General features: G+C 48.7%; 1 protein-coding gene across 1 annotated transcript in view; it reads left to right on the forward strand.

Moving 5' to 3' along the window:
- The first annotated feature begins 1371 nt into the window (after window positions 1-1371).
- Window positions 1372-21093, forward strand: part of RAPGEF5 (Rap guanine nucleotide exchange factor 5) — a 267845-nt gene continuing 248123 nt past the window's right edge. The window contains exon 1 of the mRNA XM_066584672.1: window positions 1372-1924. Within this exon, the coding sequence (XP_066440769.1) occupies window positions 1682-1924 (243 nt within the window). The 5' untranslated portion in view covers window positions 1372-1681. The remainder of the gene's footprint in view (window positions 1925-21093) is intronic.

A 21093-nucleotide genomic window follows, 5' to 3' on the forward strand; every position in this document is an offset into this window, starting at 1 on the left:
GCACAGCTCTCTCTCTCACAGACGGTACAGCTCTCTCACACACGGCACAGCTCTCTCTCTCACACTCGGCACAGCTCTCTCTCTCTCTCTCTCTCTCACAGACGGCACAGCTCTCTCTCTCTCACAGACGGCACAGCTCTCTCTCACAGACGGCACAGCTCTCTCACAGTGACACTCGGCACAGCTGTCTCTCACACACGGCACAGCTCTCTCTCTCTCACAGACTGCACAGCTCTCTCTCTCTCACAGACTGCACAGCTCTCTCTCTTACACACCCAGCACAGCACTCTCTCTCACAGACGGTACAGCTCTCACACACGGCACAGCTCTCTCTCTCACACTCGGCACAGCTCTCTCTCACAGACGGCACAGCTCTCACAGACGGCACAGCTCTCACACACGGCACAGCTCTCACACACGGCACAGCTCTCTCTCACACTCGGCACAGCTCTCTCTCACAGACGGCACAGCTCTCACACACGGCACAGCTCTCACACACGGCACAGCTCTCTCTCACACTCGGCACAGCTCTCTCTCACAGACGGCACAGCTCTCACACAGTGACACTCGGCACAGCTCTCTCTCTTACAGACGGCACAGCTCTCACACAGTGACACTCGGCACAGCTCTCTCTCTCTCACACTTGGCACAGCTCTCTCTCTTACAGACGGTACAGCTCTCACACACGGCACAGCTCTCTCTCACACTCGGCACAGCTCTCTCTCACAGACGGCACAGCTCTCACACACGGCACAGCTCTCACACACGGCACAGCTCTCTCTCACAGACGGCACAGCTCTCTCTCACACTCGGCACAGCTCTCTCTCACACTCGGCACAGCTCTCTCTCACAGACGGCACAGCTCTCACACAGTGACACTCGGCACAGCTCTCTCTCTCTCTCACACTCGGCACAGGTCTCTCTCTCTCACACTTGGCACAGCTCTCTCTCTTACAGACGGTACAGCTCTCACACAGGGCACAGCTCTCTCTCACACTCGGCACAGCTCTCTTTCACAGACGGCACAGCTCTCACACACGGCACAGCTCTCTCTCACACTCGGCACAGCTCTCTCTCACACTCGGCACAGCTCTCTCTCACAGACGGCACAGCTCTCACACAGTGACACTCGGCACAGCTCTCTCTCTTACAGACGGCACAGCTCTCACACAGTGACACTCGGCACAGCTCTCTCTCTCTCACACTCGGCACAGCTCTCTCTTTTACAGACGGCACAGCTCTCACACAGTGACACTCGGCACAGCTCTCTCTCACACACTCGGCACAGCTCTCTCTCTCTCTCTCTCTCTCTCTCTCTCTCACACACAGTGACACCCGACAGCCGCGCTGCTGCCGCCTCCTCCTGTCACTGCGGAGCTCCGAGCTGCCGGGGAGCCCGTGTATGGCACCTTCCTCACACCCTCGGCAGTGCGGTCATGTAATGTGCCACCTCTGCCATGCTGTGCCCTCTCACCACACTCTGCCCTCCCCGCCGTTTACATTGAGTAACCCTTAGTCGCCCGGCCGCCTCTGCTGTGGGAGGAGCCGCCGTCAGCCCTCCGGCAGTGACAGGGTGACACGGAGCCTCGGCTCTCACTAGACGCAGTCCGGGGCTCCTCACACCGAGCTGCTGCCTGCAGAGGAGGACCATGCCGGCCCTGCGGCGCCCGGGGGCAGCACCATGACTGTGGGGCAGGTGAGGAGGAAGATGCAGCCCACCTCAGAGAGCAGCAGCGGGGGGAGCACGGCCGGCCTGAGCCGCAGCAAGAGCGTCCGAGAGCAGCAGGTGCAGCTGAAGCACAAGCTGAGGGAGCTGCCGGCCCTGCTGAGGAGCGGCCTGACCCTGCGGAGACGGAGCTCCGTGTACGGACCGTCACCCTCCCTGTCCGACACCGAGGAGACTGCGGCGGCCACCGCCAACCCGGTGAGTGGGACACATGGCTGCCTGCAGAGTCATCACTGCGCCGGGGTATTACACTGCAGGTCACATACCGGCCACTGCACGCCATATACCGGGTACTGAATGCTGTATACCGGCCACTGCATGTCATATACCGGCCACTGCACGCCATATACCGGGTACTGAATGCTGTATGCCAGTCACTGCGCCGGGGTATTACACTGCAGGTCACAGAGCCCGGTCACTGCATGTCACATACCGGCCACTGCAGGTCACATACCGGCCACTGCAGGTCACATACCGGCCACTGCATGTCGTATACCGGCCACTGCATGTCACATACCGGCCACTGCATGTCACATACCGGCCACTGAATGCTGTATACCGGCCACTGCATGTCACATACCGGCCACTGCATGTCACATACCGGCCACTGAATGCTGTATACCGGTCACTGCATGTCATATACCGGTCACTGCATGTCATATACCGGTCACTGCATGTCATATACCGGTCACTGCATGTCATATACCGGCCACTGCATGTCACATACCGGCCACTGAATGCTGTATACTGGTCACTGCACGCCATATACCGGCCACTGCATGCTGTATGCCAGTCACTGCACGCAATGTACCTGCCACTGCACGCCATATACCGGTCACTGAATGCTGTATACCGGTCACTGCACGCCGTATACCGGCCACTGCATGCCATATACCAGTCATTCACTGCACTTCATATACCTATCATCTTCTGCACGCCATATCCCAGTCACTGCATGCTATATCCCAGTCATCTGCTGCACGCCACAGCGGTCATTTACTGCATAACATACCAGAACACAGCGGGTATTTTCTCCATGACCTATACCAATCACTGCCTTATACCAGTGCACACGGGTCACCTGCATGCCACATACCAGTGCATTTACAGAAGGTGCTGCACCCAGTTCATCCACACTGCACGTGCCCGGGCACCAGTGTTTATATTAGAAGCCTTTTGCCCAGACATCCAGGCCGTGCACTGCATTTACAAGTCATATAGTATCCATCTGTGAGCGCCGCCATATATCCGCCATCTACCAAGAATTACACTGCAAGCAATAACCAGTCCAGTTATTTAGGAGTCGTCTCTGCTTGTGGCGACACGCCAGTGTGCGCAAATCATATCCACTACAAGCAGTGTCTCAGCGCGCTGTGCAGTGCCACTACATGCCATATCTGGTTTGTTTAGGATCGGGGCATCTGTCTATTGTACCCCTTGCTTCCCACCAGCAGCGGTCTCACTCCGGCACTCAGTTTACAAGTCCCATTCCAGTATCCTCCGCGCACTGGGGTCACTGTACAATACATCCATGTTATATACCTGCCGCCAGTATATTTACACTGCATGCAGTGTGCCAAGCTGGCCATGCCACCAATAATTACCCATAGTCATTGTTACCAGAGGGTAACTGAAAAGTTATTGCTGAGCCCCCTAAGGGGGTCTTGTGTACGGCCATAAAGGATTGTGAGGGTCTTAGAATATTCTGGCTGTGTTTTTCCATGGAACCTCAGTTGTTACAATGTATCTTCTTGTGTTACTAGTTAATAAATAACTGTATGTGAGAAAACTGCAGTGACCTTCCCATGTTCCTGCGGCCCCCCATAACTGTACGTACGGAGTACCCCAACACTCCACAATCCGACACACGCAAACGCCGTACAGATCATCACTTGCAGAACGTATCGCTGTGCCCGAGCCGTTCATTTCCTGCTGCTGCAAACCTGGGAACGCACGTACATTAGAACAATGACACCGCGCCATTCATAGCGCTAAAGCTGGCCGCCCAAGGACGACAGCACTGGGTTAAAAAAAACTAAACGCTTTTACATTTTTCTGGACACAAATGTTGTGTTTCTTACAGTTTTGGGTGCCGATTCCAACTTGTGCTCAGAGTTTAAGGCCCCGTGTCCACTTGCAGGCACAGATTCCACTGCTGAATCCCACAGCGTGCCCGCGGACACGGAGAGGAAAATGCATTTTCTCACCTCTCCGGATGCAGCGTGGATGTCCTGTGTTGCGGCCGGATCTTTTTTCTTCAGCACAGCGGAAGTGTCCGGGGCGCCGGCTGATGTGCCCAGTGCATGCGCAGTGCTCTTTTTTTTTTTTCTCTCGAAATCTCCTGCTTTCCCCAAGGATCAGACGGCCACCCCTGCAGGAAGATGGAGCATGCTCTTTGTTGTCCTGCGGACGCTAATGCATCCCTATGGGCGGCAAAAATAAAAATCGCAAAATGCAAAAAGATAGAACATACTATGATTTTATTTTTTTACATCGCATGAATGAAAATGTTGCAAATGGGAATGAAAGCATTGAAAATGATTGATTTCATAATTCTGCGCTCCCACGCACTCTTGCATTGCACTCTTGCATCGCCTTTACGGTAGAATTAAGAAGTGCAGATATAATCGCAGTTAAATAGGCTTTATAAATCTGCTTCTAAGCAGTACATCCTGAGTAGGGTTGCATACTTTGGCGCAGGTCATCATTCAATGCTTTAACAGCTGATCTGGTAGTATAGCACTTTGTGAGAGCGTTACAAACTCGCCCATGGCCGGCTGCACACGACGGTCGGATTCCGCATGTGGGAGCCTGCCGCTGAATCCCACTCTGTGCCCGGCCGGCGTCCGCGCCTTTATGTATCTTCATCTGTACTTCCGATTGTTCACACGGCTTGCCGTCGGACATGCGTAGTACAGATTTTTTTCCCTAAATCCCTGCTTTTCACGCTTTGTCGCTAGGTGATGACGCGGGTACCCGCTACTTTTCCACAATGTCATTGTGGAAGGGCCGTGAGTTGGACGGCTTCCATTGAGTTTAATGGAAGCCGTTCGTGCGGAGCGCGCACAAAAATAGAGCATGCTGTGATTTTTCCTCTGCGAGCAATTGGTTTCTGCCCGTGTTGTAGAGGAAAAAGCGCTTTTCCAATGCATGCTATGGGGAGTATTTGCTGCAGAGACAGATGTCTGCTCCGAACTCCGTGTGCAGCCGGCCTATCTCAAAGCATTTCGTGGTGCACAACACTACGCTCTGACAAACAATCACCCCCCTTCCACTCTCTGAATGACGGGACGGCGGTCGTTTAGACGGAACAAAATTTAAATGGCGTAAATCTTTATGCCTGCCCAAAATGAACAGTGTGTGATGTATTATCGTTCATTTTCGCTTATTTCAATGATTTTTTGAATCGTTTCGTGTAAAAGGGCCTTTATAAGCAGAACGTGAGATCGTCAGGTGGCAGAAGTGTAATAACCTCCATAAATGGCATGACAATCACTTCCTCCTTTTCCGCCCGTCAGGGTTTTTCCTTGGAATATTCCGACAGTAATCACCCGGGATCGCAGGGATCTTCATAGTTACATAGTATGGTAGGCCTAAAAAAGGCATACGTCCACCCGGTTCAGCCTATCACCCCCCCACCCCCTCTCCAAGTGTTAATCCAGAGGAAGGCAAGAAACCCCTAATAAGGTAGAGGCCAAATTTCCTTATTTAAGGGAAGAATTCCTTTGTGACTCCAATCTGTCAGAATAATCCCGGATGACCGATCTCTCATACTGGTTTTTTAGTTGCATGTATGTCCTGGGAAAATCTGTCGCCGTGCCCATCTGATGAGTCCCCTCCCCCTCCGGGAGGTACTGGTGGACAATTCTGATAAATGAGGCTTTAATGGTCAATATACTACAATATTGAATATCCTTTCTTATGAGGTCTATAACTTAATTATGTTGCCTGACAGACAATTTTGGTTGCCGTATTTCGATTCAACGCCCTGAATATAGGCAAGAACACGGATATATATATATATATATATATATGTGTGTTACACAGATAAACCGATCCTTGTAGCATCGCCCGGCTGCACCATTAACAATCGCCCAATAACTGCTGGGCATTCTTGTGCACAAAAACAGGATTGGTGACTTTGTACAGGGCGACTATTGTCTGACTAGCCTCTCCGAATAGTCGCCACGGCTTACAGATGACTGTTGTTTGTCTGCTTTTACTTGTTCCATTTTGCAGTGACTGAACAAATTGTTTACAAAGGGCAAACTATAATTTGCCGGCTAGTTCGGGGAGATTTCGGCCTGTCCTCAGTCTGTCCTCATTATGTCCTCATTATGTCCTCAGTCTGTCCTCATTATGTCCTCATTGGTTGCCCAGTCCATTGAATGCACATAAATACATGTGAGTGCTCTTCGAGTGAACACTCGCTTCTGTGGTCTGTTGCTTGACCAAAACCAGCCAGAGGCGGCAGTAGTGAGTTACCTTTTGAAGACTGTCAGGGACTGCTGAGTCGACGATCACTCGCACGCATTTGTCTTTTCAGGAACCAATGAGCGTTACCTGGGAGGGCAAACTTCCAAAGAGGGTGGGCACCAATTGGTTTTGTTGGGAGGCGCAAGGCAAATAAGTGCAAACCTCCCTGCAAAGTGGTTGGCTAATTGATGAAAGAAAACGCTTGCCTGTTTACACCAGACGATAATTAATCACCCAGGTGCGCCTCCCATGGTGCGGGTCAGAGACCTCCATAGAAGTGTTAGTATATATCTTGGTGTCTTTGGTGTAAAATGTTCTGACTCTTCTCTATCCTCCGCTTGTCTCCGCCCCGGGCAGTATATACACACGCTGTATACACATCTCAAGGTTCTGGGCCAAACAGCTTTATTAACATTATACATTGGGAAACTCCGTTAATAGACACAGTATTGTATTGATCGTCTTCTTCCTGGTCGCTTTCTTCCTCCTTTCGCTTCAGCTCTTCTGAGGATAATGGTCTTTTGACATTAGCTTTATCTTCTAATACGTCCGGGTTAACTGTCGATCAAACACTCCTTTGACCTTCAGCTATTTCACCTGAAATCACCATGAACATATCCTGTACACCTGGAAATGCGGGAATAATTTGCAACCAGACACCTGATAGCGCTTTACCTCCCTGGAAAAAAAAGGATCGTCATTGTAATCCAACATGGCCAATCCTTCTTAACTGTGACATCTGCTGCATATTCTGCTGTTACTATGTGTAGCACAAAGAGACATAACATCATCATGTAGGACAACGTACAGCCAGACTGAGCAGTGGAGATGTCATTTCAGTAGCTCTCCTCTACTCCTGATGTCTTTTGTCATACACATCAGACAGTGGGCAGGGAATTTTAAAGGAAGAGAGTCCCTCATTGAAATCCAACATGTCCAAGCCTTCTTTATTCTGCTCTCAAGTCGACAGTCGGGGTCTCTGGTACACATTATTCTGCCATAGCTAGCAGGTTCAGCCAACTTTAATCAAGTTTGCTGCACACCTACGGGCAGCCACTGAACAAGACATTGTTCACCATCTTCAGGGAGCGTGTGAGAGAATGCCTCAAACAGCAGCGTTTTGCGAGGGAAGGATGAGGATTGGACAATGACCGTCAGTCTCTGGCAAGAAGGGCTGTTATTTATATATGCAGACCCCAGGTGATTGGCTGGCGGGAGAACTCCACAGCTACATCAACCACACCTGCAGCCGTTTGCTTCTGGAAACCCATGGAACTACAGGTCCCAGGAGCACAACGTGACACACGGCTTTACCCACAGTACGTGCAAAAGAGACTACCTGTATAATATGCCTTCCAATAGACCTAGCCATCTGTGAGACCGTAGACGTATGAAGGTCCAGAATAACCCGGCTGGCATTCATGGGCACCGTGTGATGGCAACGTGCGGTATGGAGCTAAGTGCAGGAGCGCCTGCTAGTATTTGCCTTTTTGGTGTATAAGGTCGGCATTTTTCATGATTCTGAGACGTGTGTGACGTTTTTGCTTTGCTGTGTATATAGGTGCCCACCGTATGGATAGAGATGTCCTGTCCTCCTGAGCTGTAATCTGACCCCATCTAATCCCATAGGAGCTGTGACATATTACCGGGGTCTGATGCTACACCGATAACCAGACCAGCATCGTCTTGTAGTAAGGGACGCATTTGTCCGTATCGCTCGCTTACCTTTATTTACTCTTTTTTAAAAAACCGTAAACGGTTTGCAGCTGACGGCGAGCGGTCGGCTTCCTTCTCAGTGCTGTTTTATTGCTGCGCCGGGGCCAGCGTGTGCCTGGGCTGTGAATGTGCCGGCCGTACATACTCCATACTACTCATAGGGCTGGATTCTCGGAGGTCTGCGGTAACATGATGGTTGTAACGTGACCACATTGAGTTCTGTTACATTGGGAGGTTGCAGGGCTGCACTGCCTTCGTTGGCCACAAAGTAACATATTTCATAATGTTAGGCTGAAAAAAGACACCTCCAGTTCAGCCTATTACCCCCCAGTGCTGAACCAGAGGAAGGCAAAACCCCCAAAAAACATGAGGTAGAGGCCAATTTTCCTCATTTTAGGGGACACAATTCCTCTAGCGACTCCAACCTGGCAATCAGAATAATCCCCGGATCACCGACCCTTCTGAAGTGATCAGTGATATAACATGGAATATTGTATCGCCCAAGAGAGGTGTTGAGGTCCCTCTTGTACTCTCTTATCGGGTTCACCATCACCACATCCTCAGGCAGAGAGTTCAATAGTTTCACTGCTCTTACAGTAAAGAATCCCCTTCTATGTTGTGTAGAAACCTTCTTTCCTCTCGACATAAAGGGCACCCCCTTTTTACTGTCGCAGCCCTGCGTATAAATAGATGATGGGGGAGATCTCTATATTGACCCCTGATATATCTATACATAGTTATTAGAGCGCCCCCTTGTTACAGTCCTGGGTATAATAGATGATGGAAAGATCTCTATATTGACCCCTAATATATCTTTACATAGTTATTAGAGCACCCCCTTTTTACAGTCCCGGGTATAATAGATGATGGAAGAGATCTCTGCACTGACCCCTGATATATCTATACATAGTTATTAGAGCGCCCCCTTGTTACAGTCCTGGGTATAATAGATGATGGGAGAGATCTCTGTACTGACCCTGATATATCTATACATAGTTATTAGAGCGCCCCCTTGTTACAGTCCTGGGTATAATAGATGATGGGAGAGATCTCTGTACTGACCCTGATATATCTATACATAGTTATTAGAGCGCCCCCTTGTTACAGTCCTGGGTATAATAGATGATGGGAGAGATCTCTGTACCGACCTCTGATATACATAGCTATTGGAGCGCCCCCTTGTTACAGTCCTGGGTATAATAGATGATGGGAGAGATCTCTGTACTGACCCTGATATATCTATACATAGTTATTAGAGCGCCCCCTTGTTACAGTCCTGGGTATAATAGATGATGGGAGAGATCTCTGGACTAACCCTGATATATCTATACATAGTTATTAGAGCGCCCCCTTGTTACAGTCCTGGGTATATATAGATGATGGGAGAGATCTTTGTACTGCCCCTGATATATCTATACATAGTTATTAGAGCGCCCCCTTGTTACAATCCTGGGTATAATAAATGATGGGAGAGATCTCTGTACTGACCCTGATATATCTGTACATAGTTATTAGAGCGCCCCCTTGTTACAATCCTGGGTATAATAGATGATGGGAGAGATCTCTGTACTGTCCCCTGCTATATCTATACATAGTTATTAGAGCGCCCCCTTGTTACAGTCCTGGGTATAATAGATGATGGGAGAGATCTCTGGACTAACCCTGATATATCTATACATAGTTATTAGAGCGCCCCCTTGTTATAGTCCTGGGTATAATAGATGATGGGAGAGATCTCTGTACTGACCCCTGATATATCTATACATAGTTATTAGAGCGCCCCCTTGTTACAATCCTGGGTATAATAGATGATGGGAGAGATCTCTGTACTGACCCCTGATATATCTATACATAGTTATTAGAGCACCCCCTTGTTACAGTCCTGGGTATAATAGATGATGGGAGAGATCTCTGTACTGACCCCTGATATATCTATACATAGTTATTAGAGCGCCCCCTTGTTACAATCCTGGGTATAATAAATGATGGGAGAGATCTCTGTACTGACCCTGATATATCTGTACATAGTTATTAGAGCGCCCCCTTGTTACAATCCTGGGTATAATAGATGATGGGAGAGATCTCTGTACTGTCCCCTGCTATATCTATACATAGTTATTAGAGCGCCCCCTTGTTACAGTCCTGGGTATAATAGATGATGGGAGAGATCTCTGGACTAACCCTGATATATCTATACATAGTTATTAGAGCGCCCCCTTGTTATAGTCCTGGGTATATATAGATGATGGGAGAGATCTTTGTACTGCCCCTGATATATCTATACATAGTTATTAGAGCGCCCCCTTGTTACAATCCTGGGTATAATAAATGATGGGAGAGATCTCTGTACTGACCCCTGATATATCTATACATAGTTATTAGAGCGCCCCCTTGTTACAATCCTGGGTATAATAGATGATGGGAGAGATCTCTGTACTGATCCTGATACATTATACATAGTTATTAGGTCGCCACTAGCCGGTTTTTTTTCTAAGCTAAATAACCTTTCTGGGTTTTGTAGTCCGCCTATTCCATTTATTGCTTTAGTTGCCCCCTTTGTACCTGCTCTAGCTCTGATATGTCCTTCCAGAGTACCGGTGCCCCAAACTGTCCCCAATATTCCATGTGTGGTCTGACCAGTGACTTGTTGAGGGGAAGAACAATGTTCTGAACATTCGCCCCTAGACCTCTTCTGATGCCCCCATGATCCTATTTGCCTTGGCAGCAGCTGCCTGATGCTGGTTGCTCCAGTTAAAGGGGTTGTCCCGCGCCGAAACGGGTTTTTTTTTTCAACCCCCCCCGCTCGGCGCGAGACAACCCCGATGCAGGGACTGAAAAAAAGAACAGCACAGCGCTTACCTGAATCCCGGCGCTCCGGTGACTTCTATACTTACCGGTGAAGATGGCCGCCGGGATCCTCTACCTCCGTGGACCGCAGCTCTTCTGTGCGGTCCATTGCCGATTCCAGCCTCCTGATTGGCTGGAATCGGCACGTGACGGGGCGGAGCTACACGGAGCCCTATAGAGAACAGCAGAAGACCCGGACTGCGCAAGCGCGGCTAATTTGGCCATCGGAGGGCGAAAATTAGTCGGCTCCATAGGAACGAGGACGCCAGCAACGGAGCAGGTAAGTAAAAAACTTTTTATAACTTCTGTATGGCTCATAATTAATGCACGATGTACATTACAAAGTGCATTAATATGGCCATACAGAAGTGTATAGACCCACTTGCTGCCGCGGGACAACCCCTTTAAGCTTATAGTTGGCTAAAACCTCAAGTCCTTTTCCATGACGGACTGACTTCAGTCTCCGTGTAGCCTTAGTCTCAAGCATGCTGCATTACTAGCTAAATACCATGGATGCAAATCTATATTACCGCCACTTGGATGTGATTTTCTGACTACTTAGATTGTGCAAGAGATGAGAATTATCAAATTCATTTTGGTCAGAACCTGTTAATGAATGTTGAGTTCTGGTTGTTGTGTGATATGATGTTAGCGGCAGTAGGTCATATGATATGTAATGGCCCATATATGTACACACGTGGCAGATGAGTCGTTTGCTACTACTAGTTTTTGTTGGCAATCACAGCAGAAAGTTGGCAGTGCCCACAGTGACGACTAGTCAGGTAAATATGGGATTACGCGGCTCATCACTGCATCCTTATGCACGTGTGGTTCAGTTTATACCCTGTTGTGGTATATACAGGGGCAGATGAAGTAAGTGAACCCTTACGGAACATCCTGTGAGACCCCCACCGACCCTTGAAAATGGTGGTCCCATGACATCTGTCCTCTTAACTGCACCCCTATGTGAGGAGGAATGAAGCGCTGGTTACACAATCGCACTGGCGCTCCATTCATTTTCAATGTGACTGCTGGAGATAGGCGACTGGCAAGCGCTTGGGTATTTCCGTCAGCCCCATTGTAATTACTGGAGCGCCGACCGTGCATGCTCAGCTAGCGCTCCATTCCTTCTGATGTCACCATGGCTGGGAGAAGCCACACAGGTCCCTTGTTCTTGAGATCGGCGGGTGTTTCAGTTGTGAGACCCCCACCAATCAGGAAGTTATCCCCTATGATGTGGATGGGGATTAACTTGCATCTCCTGTTACAACCGCCTTAAAGGGGTTGTCCGAGACCTTGGAGGCTGCAATCACATGAGCGCTAACAGCGTCCGCTATCGCTCTCGTTTTCCCAGCAATTGCTGGGCTGACCCTGCAAGTAGAGCTGCAGCCCAGCAATTGGCGCTATTACATGAGTGTTAACGGCACTTGAGTAATGACAGCCTTAATATTGACGACCTATCAACAGGCCCTCTAACTCCTGAGTTCTGGGGCAACGACTTTGGTAAATGCCTCTGTTTAGTGTTTGAGAAAGATTTAGGTATAGCGGGTCTCGTCATAATCTGTTGTGGGCGATGCCGCTAATGATGATGAAACATGGCGCTTATTTAGTGGGATTTCAGTACTGAACTTGCCTGTCGTTATATTAAGCCGCTAATATGACAGTTCTACGAATCACATTAGCGCTAATTACCATCTGTAAAGGCCGTCTTTTACGTCCCCCTCTGAGCGGAGCAGAGAATGAGCGCTTCACGTTCAGATCATTAGAGCAAAAACATGCGGCTGACTTCCCGCGGCGTGGAAGTTCGGCTGCAGATTTCATGCCGAAATTTCGAAGCGATGTACAATAAGAAAGCGAATGGGTTTAAAAAAAGAAAAAAAACCACCATTCTTGTGGTTGTTCATACGGGCGTTTTCAGTCCATGTAATATGCAGCGTTATTACGGGACAAAATTGCATAAAGGGCGGACTACATACAAGGCATTGTATTGTAAATGACAGTCTGCGTGTCGTGCGTCATGTGAAGGAGACCCTCGACTACATGGATACGGGTGGGCCTTAGGCCTGTCTCACAACACCGGGTTACCATTGCGGAATCAGCGGCCGGCGTCTGCACGGAGAATCCGCAACAAATGGCATGCATTGGAAGGTGTGTACTTTGCCTTTCCTTCACACTCGCGGAAACAAATTGTGAAAAATCGCAGCATGCTCTATTTTGCTGCGGACTCTGCGCGGACGACCTCCATTAAAATCAGTGGGGGCCGTCCGACCCGCAGCCCGTCTGCAATTGACATTGTGAATAGGTCTCAGGTTCCTGCTTCATCGCCTAGCGATAGCGAGCGTCCGCGGTCACCAGCAGTACAGGGAAGGAAGGTACGCAGGGATGCTAGTCGGGGTCACAGCCGGATCCGCTGCGGGCTCCCGCGCGATACAGCGGAATCTAGAACCCCTTTTATACTAAACGATAAATGGTTCTCACGAGCGACCGATGACCGAGTTCGCTTGCGCAGCCTGTTTATACAGGCAGGTAAATTGTTCAAAATTGCGTTTGCCGTTCGTTTAGTCGTTTGCATCCGCTGTACCAGTCAGTGTTAATGAGTAACCGATCGCCGTTCACACGCAACGATTATCCTGTGCCTGTATAGAATGAATGAGGAGTGAATGAATTCTTGTTCGTCGTTCAATCGTTGGCCGCATTAATACTAAACATTCTCGCCATCCAACAATTGAACATGAATCATTTTGTGTATGAGGGCCCCACGACGTGCGCGGCGGACCCCCGGGGAATACGTATGTCAGTCAGTGAGACCGTCCCTATAGTCCTTACAGGGATCAAAGGGAAATCCAGGAAGGAAGTCTTATTAATCTGTGCAGGTGCCCGCCGCGCACAGGACGACCCTGCGAGAGGAAGTCAACATGGCTGTTCTGCTTCAGACCTATTGTTTTCCTCTTTGAATGGTGTCCAAAAGTCAAGTAATCACTGATGTCTCTTACCAGAATTACACATTGGACCTCATTTATCAAAACTATCTAAAACAGTAACTCTCTGTGTTGCCCATAGCAACCAATCAGCGCTTGGCTTTTATTTCTGATACTGGTGAGGTAAAATAAAAGCTGCGCTCCGATTGGTTGTTATGGGCAGCAAAGATGGTGTCTCTTTTAGGCAGTTTTGGTGAATCTGCCCCACTGTCTTTTTCTGCTTTTTTCTGCTTTTTCTGGTTTTATTAACGGTGAAACCTTTCGGTCCAAATCTTTGCATTTTTCCTTTACTGTTTTTTTGGTCAGCGGAGAAGCGTCTGCGACGTTCTGACACATTTATGGCGCTAATTATTTGCTATGAATGTACTAAGTGTATTTATTGTACTCGTTTATGTAGCGCATACATAAGGGGCACGGACCGGTCTGTGCTGCCCATAACAACCAATCACAGCGCAGCTTTCATTTCTTTAAATGCTGTGGTGAAGTGAAAGCTGCGCTGTGATTGGCTGCTAAAGGCAACCAGCACAGATTTTCTTTCAGGGCTCAGTCCCATGGTCGCCGATCCGCCTGTGTTTCTGGCCGATAAAACAGCCGCACTGCAGGTGAGGACGTATCTCCGCACCGGCCGGAAAAAAGAACATATGGCCGGCAATGCAGAATCGTCCGCACGCGGTGCAGCCATTTTATCGTCCAGGAACGCGGGTGGAGCGGCGCCCGTGTGACTGAGGGTGTATTTACACTGGTGATTTTTATCACTTCGCGAGGCGCACAAATTTGAAAATGGCACCCATTATTCACAGTGGGCCGTTCATACGGATGACGCAGCGAATCGCCGCAGCAGGTCCCATTTCTTGGGGAGATATTGCCCATTATTTCCCGTGAGAGGAGGAAAAATAAAATAAATCGTATTCGCACGCAGAGGCGACTTTCATCCAAGTGGGATTATTTTTTTTCTTCTATTGAAAACACGTGCACTTTTCACAGGCCTAACAATCCTGTGCGGAAATTAATGGGTTATTCTAGCAAAGGGCGTCGCAGTCGCAGGGGAAGCCGCAGGCCCGCGATATCGGTCTCAGTTCCTCGGTGTGATGTTGCGCTCGCCCGTGTAACTACACCCGTGCGCTGCGCTCTCATGATGGAGTTTGCCATGGAATTTTTTGTTTGACCTCTGCCTCTAAAAACTGCATCAAAATCGCCCTGCAATAGTTTTTGGCGCGGATCTGCACACGGATTTAGCCCTGGCGATGGGTAAAATCCATATGTGGAAATGTGAGGTGGAAAATGGCATGTTCCGTCAATAAGTGACGCCACCGCTTGACACGGAAATGAGCGAAACGCATCAGGATTCCACATGCGGATTTTGCTTGGAGGACTAAGTCTGCATGTACGTCCGCGCCAAAAACCGCTTCACAAGACGTGGGGTCTACAGCTGGACTTCCTACAAACACCGCAGTAACGCCCCGAGGGTCACGGTTTCACAACAGAATTTTCTGTGGCAAATTCCACCTTTAAAAGAAAAAAAAATCTAAATCCGCGTCTTTCAGCTTCGGTTCTCGGCGCGGATTGCATGTGGAATTTACCCGGTCAGTGGGGGCAAACTGCATGCGAGATTCCGATACTGAAAACTGTGTTTCCTCATCAAGAAGTGACGCTCGGAAGTGATGCACAAGGCACCCCCGCGTTGTCGTGGCGCTCCCCACCCCCTCCACCTATCAGTATATGAGGGTCCGGTCTTCACTCCCCTCTCTTTATTTACAGAACACGTTTCCTTCCATTCATGAATCCCCCCCCACTGACATTATCAGAGATTATTCCCCATGAAAGTCCTCATATTGTAGCACCGCAGAGGGCAGAAGTCGGCGCCTCTTGTTCGCCGCCGCTGCATTTCCTATTCTGCGCACTGCAGCATATACAGACAGTATGATAAACGAGCGCCGGTCGGCCGTATACACAAGGGTTAAAAGACGGCCGCACGAGGAAGTATGGATATTGGTAGTCATGTCAAAGATTACAGCTTGCTGGAAGGAACCAAAAGAGGCAAACTTCTAGAACTGTCCACACATTTATATTACTCTGTTATTCCTCCTGGAAATGTGTAAATGAACTGACAACTACGTGTTCCCATTCTTCGAGGTAAAGACGCCTTTCTCTGTGCGCTGTGGGAGGGATTGATCAAGGGAAAATTGGCATACAAAAGCTGCCAATTTGGATGCAAGCCCTGCTTGTCGGAAAAAAAGGGCGACTTTTTGAATTTGCACTAATGTACACCAGTTTTCAAGTGTAGGGGTCTTATTGGGAGGGGGAGGGGCTTGTAAGGGGGGCAGCTCTCATTCAACTCAAATTGAGCCGCGCCTGCAGTTACAAGCGCCGGCCACTACTACTGCTTATGCTACGACCCCTGTGTATCTGCGGCACTATCAGCGGCCGCACAATCAGCTGATTAGTCGGTGTTCTGAACGTGGACCCCGTGGACCCCCGGCCAATCAACTATTAACGACCTCTCCTAAGGATATGACGTCAATAGTATTTTCCCCGGAAACCCCTTTAAGTATAATTTATGCCACAAACTGCCCTAAATTATTTTAGAGATCTGCTCCGGCTCCTGGATGGTGTAGATTTCTTTTCTGCCACGCAGAGGGCCTGCGATGCGCCTGATGTGCGGAGAGGAGGGTTTCTCATCATATATTAATGCACATCTTGTGCCCGCTGAAATCCTATTAAGACTTGGCTTTCAGCCGCTGGTCCTAAAGGGTTGTCCATGCATGGACTAGCCTCACGATCGGCCATCAGCAGTAGAGCAGTGTGGGTCTGTGACCCTGGACCGCTACCAAATCAGCTGTTTGTCAGGCCAGTGTGCTTGTGCATTGATCTAATTTTTGTAGGAAGCAGACAGCTCCATTACTGCTACAGTGGCCAGGCGTGATATTACATGCTTCTATTCACTTCAATAGGAACTTGGCCTGCAATACCAAGCCTGGCCACTGCAGTGACCATGGAGCTGTCTGCTTCCTATAGAAATCAGCTCAGTACAGAGACCCAACAAACAGTTGATCTGTCTGGGTCATGAAGCCACGCTGATCTACTATTGATGGCCTATCATGAGGCTAGGCCCTCAATGGTTTCAGGCTGGACATCTCCTTCCCCTATGACTGTCCAGTCAATGCTGACGCTGTTAGAACATTATGAACAGGCTGAACCAGATGGACATTGTCTTCATTCAGCCTCACATACTATGTTACTATGTATCTTAATACACCTTAATACGCCTTACACCTTATACAAGAGATGGGAGTTGTAACGCCCAATTATCAATTTATTCCTACATTTCCAGGAGTAATAACTGAGGGATTGCATCAAGCAAAGTCCTAGGAACTTCTGCAGAGTAGTTGTTACATGAGGAATGGAAGTGTTTAGCAATACTGACCTGTCCGGACATACGAATGGGGATGGCCATGATGAGGTCCGAATGGAGGGACTCCTCTGTATTCTGATATAACTGCTGTTACATTCTGTTATCTGCTATACGGATTGGATGGGAAGGAGCAGGGCCAATCTGATTTCCATTACTGACAGATCCAAACCTCGTTAGTGTTTTATTAGTCTCTCTACATCTGGTCTGTGGCTAGAATGGGCCGTATCCCCTGCGCCCAGCTATATACACCTGTATGATGCACAGTGGGGTCCTCTTTCGGTTTGGGGTCATTGTGGTTGTCTGCCGCCCTCCATACATTATTGTATCCCCTCTGTCAGTCATGAGCTCATCCAGACTTTATCCCGTCGTCTGTGGAGGATGACTGTCACTTATCAGTAATTTCACGCTATCGGAAACTCATTGCCTTTTGACGTTCAGATGGAACAATGAGCCGAGATTAGTGCGGGCTGAATGCACTTATTGTGATTACGATCAGCGCAGAGATCGGATGTGGAAAGGGTTACAGTGCTGCCCGGACGGCACATACTGGTATTAATTTAGGGGTTTTGTGGTGTATGATAAGATTCGCTTACGACCTACGGCCAGCTTCACACGGGCGTTCCGTTTGTGGGATCCGCAGCAATGTACGAACATTGCAAAGCGTGTAAATTCGCTTTTTCGGTAAGAGAGCGGAGGAAAAATCGCAGCATGCTCTATTGTGCTGCGGACTTCGCTCGGACGGCCTCCATTGCACATGGGCTGTGGTTACCCACATTATCGCTAAGCGATGGTGCGGCAAATACTAACATTGGAAGAAAAAAAAATTGACGCCTGCAAGCCGCCGCGGCCATCCGCATTACAAGACACCACAGGTACGCCGGGTCAACGGCCGGGCTCCCAGGCGGATGCCGCTGTGGGCCTCCTGAATGTGGAATCCGGCCCGCCTGTGTGAAGCCGGCCTAATACATCGTTCCTGACTAAAATGAAACTGATGTTCTTGTTACAGGAAAGATACAAGTAGTGAAAATACACTTATTGTCAAAACAATCCCTCCCCTAGCAGGCGTTGTCGGACTGGAATGTGTGATTGTAAGGCTGGGCTCACATGACCATAATTCACGACGTGCCACCCGTAAGAGGCACGCGTGCGGCATGCAGCGATGACATTGTACCCCTTAGTGATCCTCCTTTTAGGAGGATCACTGAGGGGCTCTACTACTATCTGTAGTAGTGCCCCTCAGCGACTCACCCCCCCCATGCAATAATAGTATACCTTTAAATAATACCAGTCAGATACCAGCTGTACGCAGTGATAGTGATCACAGAGGAAACGCTACTTGCCATCACTGGAGCTAACAGCACTGACTGGCATCATGCCTTTTCTTCTCTATCCAAGCCCAGATCGCCATGAATACTTGACAGCTGTGGGTTTTCTCAGCCTTCTCTCTGTATTCTGTCACTACCCTCAATGAAACTCTAAGTGCCCTCCCATAGCACTAGTGTCCCCTCTGTAGCCCCCCAAAGTAGTAATGTCCTCTCTATGGCTCAGACTTACTAGCAGTACCCCCATTTAAGTATAGTGCCTCTTCTGTAATCCCACAAAGTTATAGTGCTTCCCTCTGTGGCCCTAATTACATTGCCCCAACACGTTCCCTGCTATAGAAATGCTGTTCATCCGCTGCCGCAGTGACTACTCTATACAAGGCTGGCTGCTTCCCTCCAGCTCTGGACACACTGTACTCAGGTCGGAGCCGGAAGGAGAAGTCAACCTGTATACAGAGCAGGACATACGTCTGGCCTCTCAGACAACCTCCAAAATCCGGGACAATTGGAGGCCTTCCACAAGTTCCCATTAAAACCAGAAAAGAGGATAGGATGGGTCATCAATAGAAACAGCCCCTGGAAACCCCCCTTAACCACAATGTACTACAATAATGGATATTGAGTTGTGTGCCAGTCATGATAACGATTGCTACCTCTGTACATCACTATCTGGATCCGGTGAAGTGATCTCCGGTCATCGGTTACTTTCCAGCCTTCAGATTGGTTGAGGGCATCGTCATATCCCCAGTCGGCGGTTTGAGACGGTATTTTGGGAACGGTAGTAAGCGTTGGCATTTCACATTGCCGATAAATGGTGTGTGCGTGTCGCATGTAACACGCGTGTCATAAATCAACACGTACCTGTTAGTTGAGTCGTCTTAGACCGGCAGTAAGTGAAATGTCATTATCTGAAAAAGAGGGGAAAAGTTACAAAAAAGGAAATTTGGTATCACCATGTTGGTGCTGACGCGGTGAATTAATGGAACATGTGACTTATACCACACGGGGAACTGCGCTAAAACAAAGAATAAAACATGCCGGAAATGCAGATTTTGTTAATTTTGCCTTTATAAAAAAAAACGCAATAAAAAGTGATAAAATTGTAAGGCTGGGGGGGGGGGGGGGTCACACGGGACCGAAATCCCGCGGAATGACCAAACGGAAATCCCACGAGATCCCCGCCGGAGAAATGCAGCTTCAAAACGCGTGACTTCGCCGTCGGCATTCCACTGCAGCTATGTCTCCCCATAGAGAGGAAAGAGGCCGCTGCGGAAAAGGGGAAGGAATTGTCATGCTGCGGACTCGAATTCCGCGCTGCATCTCAATTTCAGAGCGGTTTGGCCGCAACGGATCAGCCGCAGCGGCTGGATGAGATTTTGCAAATCCTGTCCACTTTGTTGGCTAATCTCGGGATTAGAAACGTGGGCGGAATTTCCGTACAGAAAGTCTCCATGGACAATCCGCGCAATTCAGCCTTATATGTTCCCAAAAATGGGACAATAGAGACCAGCGCTCATCCTGCAAAAACCAGGTCCTCATAGGAGGCATAAAGTAACAACATTCCGGCTCTTGGGACGCCACGGCACAAAAACATAATGGTTTTACTGTACAAAAATAGGAAAAAAACCCTGTCTAAACTTGGCATGGCCGGAATCGCGCCGATCCAGGGGGTCGCAATATCACATTATTCTACATATTGAACATCATTGCAATGAAACGGCACAAATTCTTTTGGAATCCCCCTAAAAATAATAATAAATGTTACACAATGCATTATATACCTAAAATGATGCCATTAAAAATACACCTTGCCCCGCAAAAAATAGGCCCTCACGGCCATGGATGGAAAAATTAGAAACCTACGGCTCTGGGAATGCGATAATGAGGGAAAGTGAGAAATTAGTGGATTAAGGCGAAAAACAGGCTTTAGTACTAAGGGGTTAAATGGACAATACGTAGCGTTTCCGTTCCTCTGTTATTGGGGACGTCCCAGTTTGGTACCCGGTGGGGACGCACCTCTGTGAACAGCAGATTATTTGGACGGGTGTTCAGCTTCTGAATAAAGAAGGTTTCCAATCATTGCAAGCAGAGATCTTACAAATTGGAAGGAATTAAAATCTTTAGCAGAAAGTTCAAGAAGTGAAGAAGGTTTTAATGAAACGGTGAATAGCAAATATTAAGTCAGGATATCTGTAGATGGATGAGGGCATCAGAATCACATAGCGGGGCACACAGTTGTATGCCAGCCCTGGAGTAATGCCAACCACACAGAAGACATACAGCATAGAGTCTGGTTGCCAGCTGTAACCTGCGGAATGACAATTGAGACTTGGGTAAGACGGCGGTGACCCTTCATCAGTCCCCATTCTTTAAGACGCTTGTTGCTGCTCTTCATTGGCCGTGTGATCTGCTGCTGGAATAGACTTAGAAACTACTGTGATAGTAATAGCTTTACAGACGTGAACACGGGGCAGGACTGTCAGAGAGTGTTTCCTATATCTAATCTGTGTCTCCTCCCTTTAAGCTTCATCCCAGACAGATATTTGTCCAGCCTTTGATTGAACACTTCCATTGAAGGAGAACTCCCCACCTCCTGTGGTAACCTGTTCCACTCAT

The sequence above is a fragment of the Eleutherodactylus coqui genome, chromosome 12, assembly GCF_035609145.1.
Source record: "Eleutherodactylus coqui strain aEleCoq1 chromosome 12, aEleCoq1.hap1, whole genome shotgun sequence".
In the NCBI taxonomy this organism is placed as follows: Eukaryota; Metazoa; Chordata; class Amphibia; order Anura; family Eleutherodactylidae; genus Eleutherodactylus; species Eleutherodactylus coqui.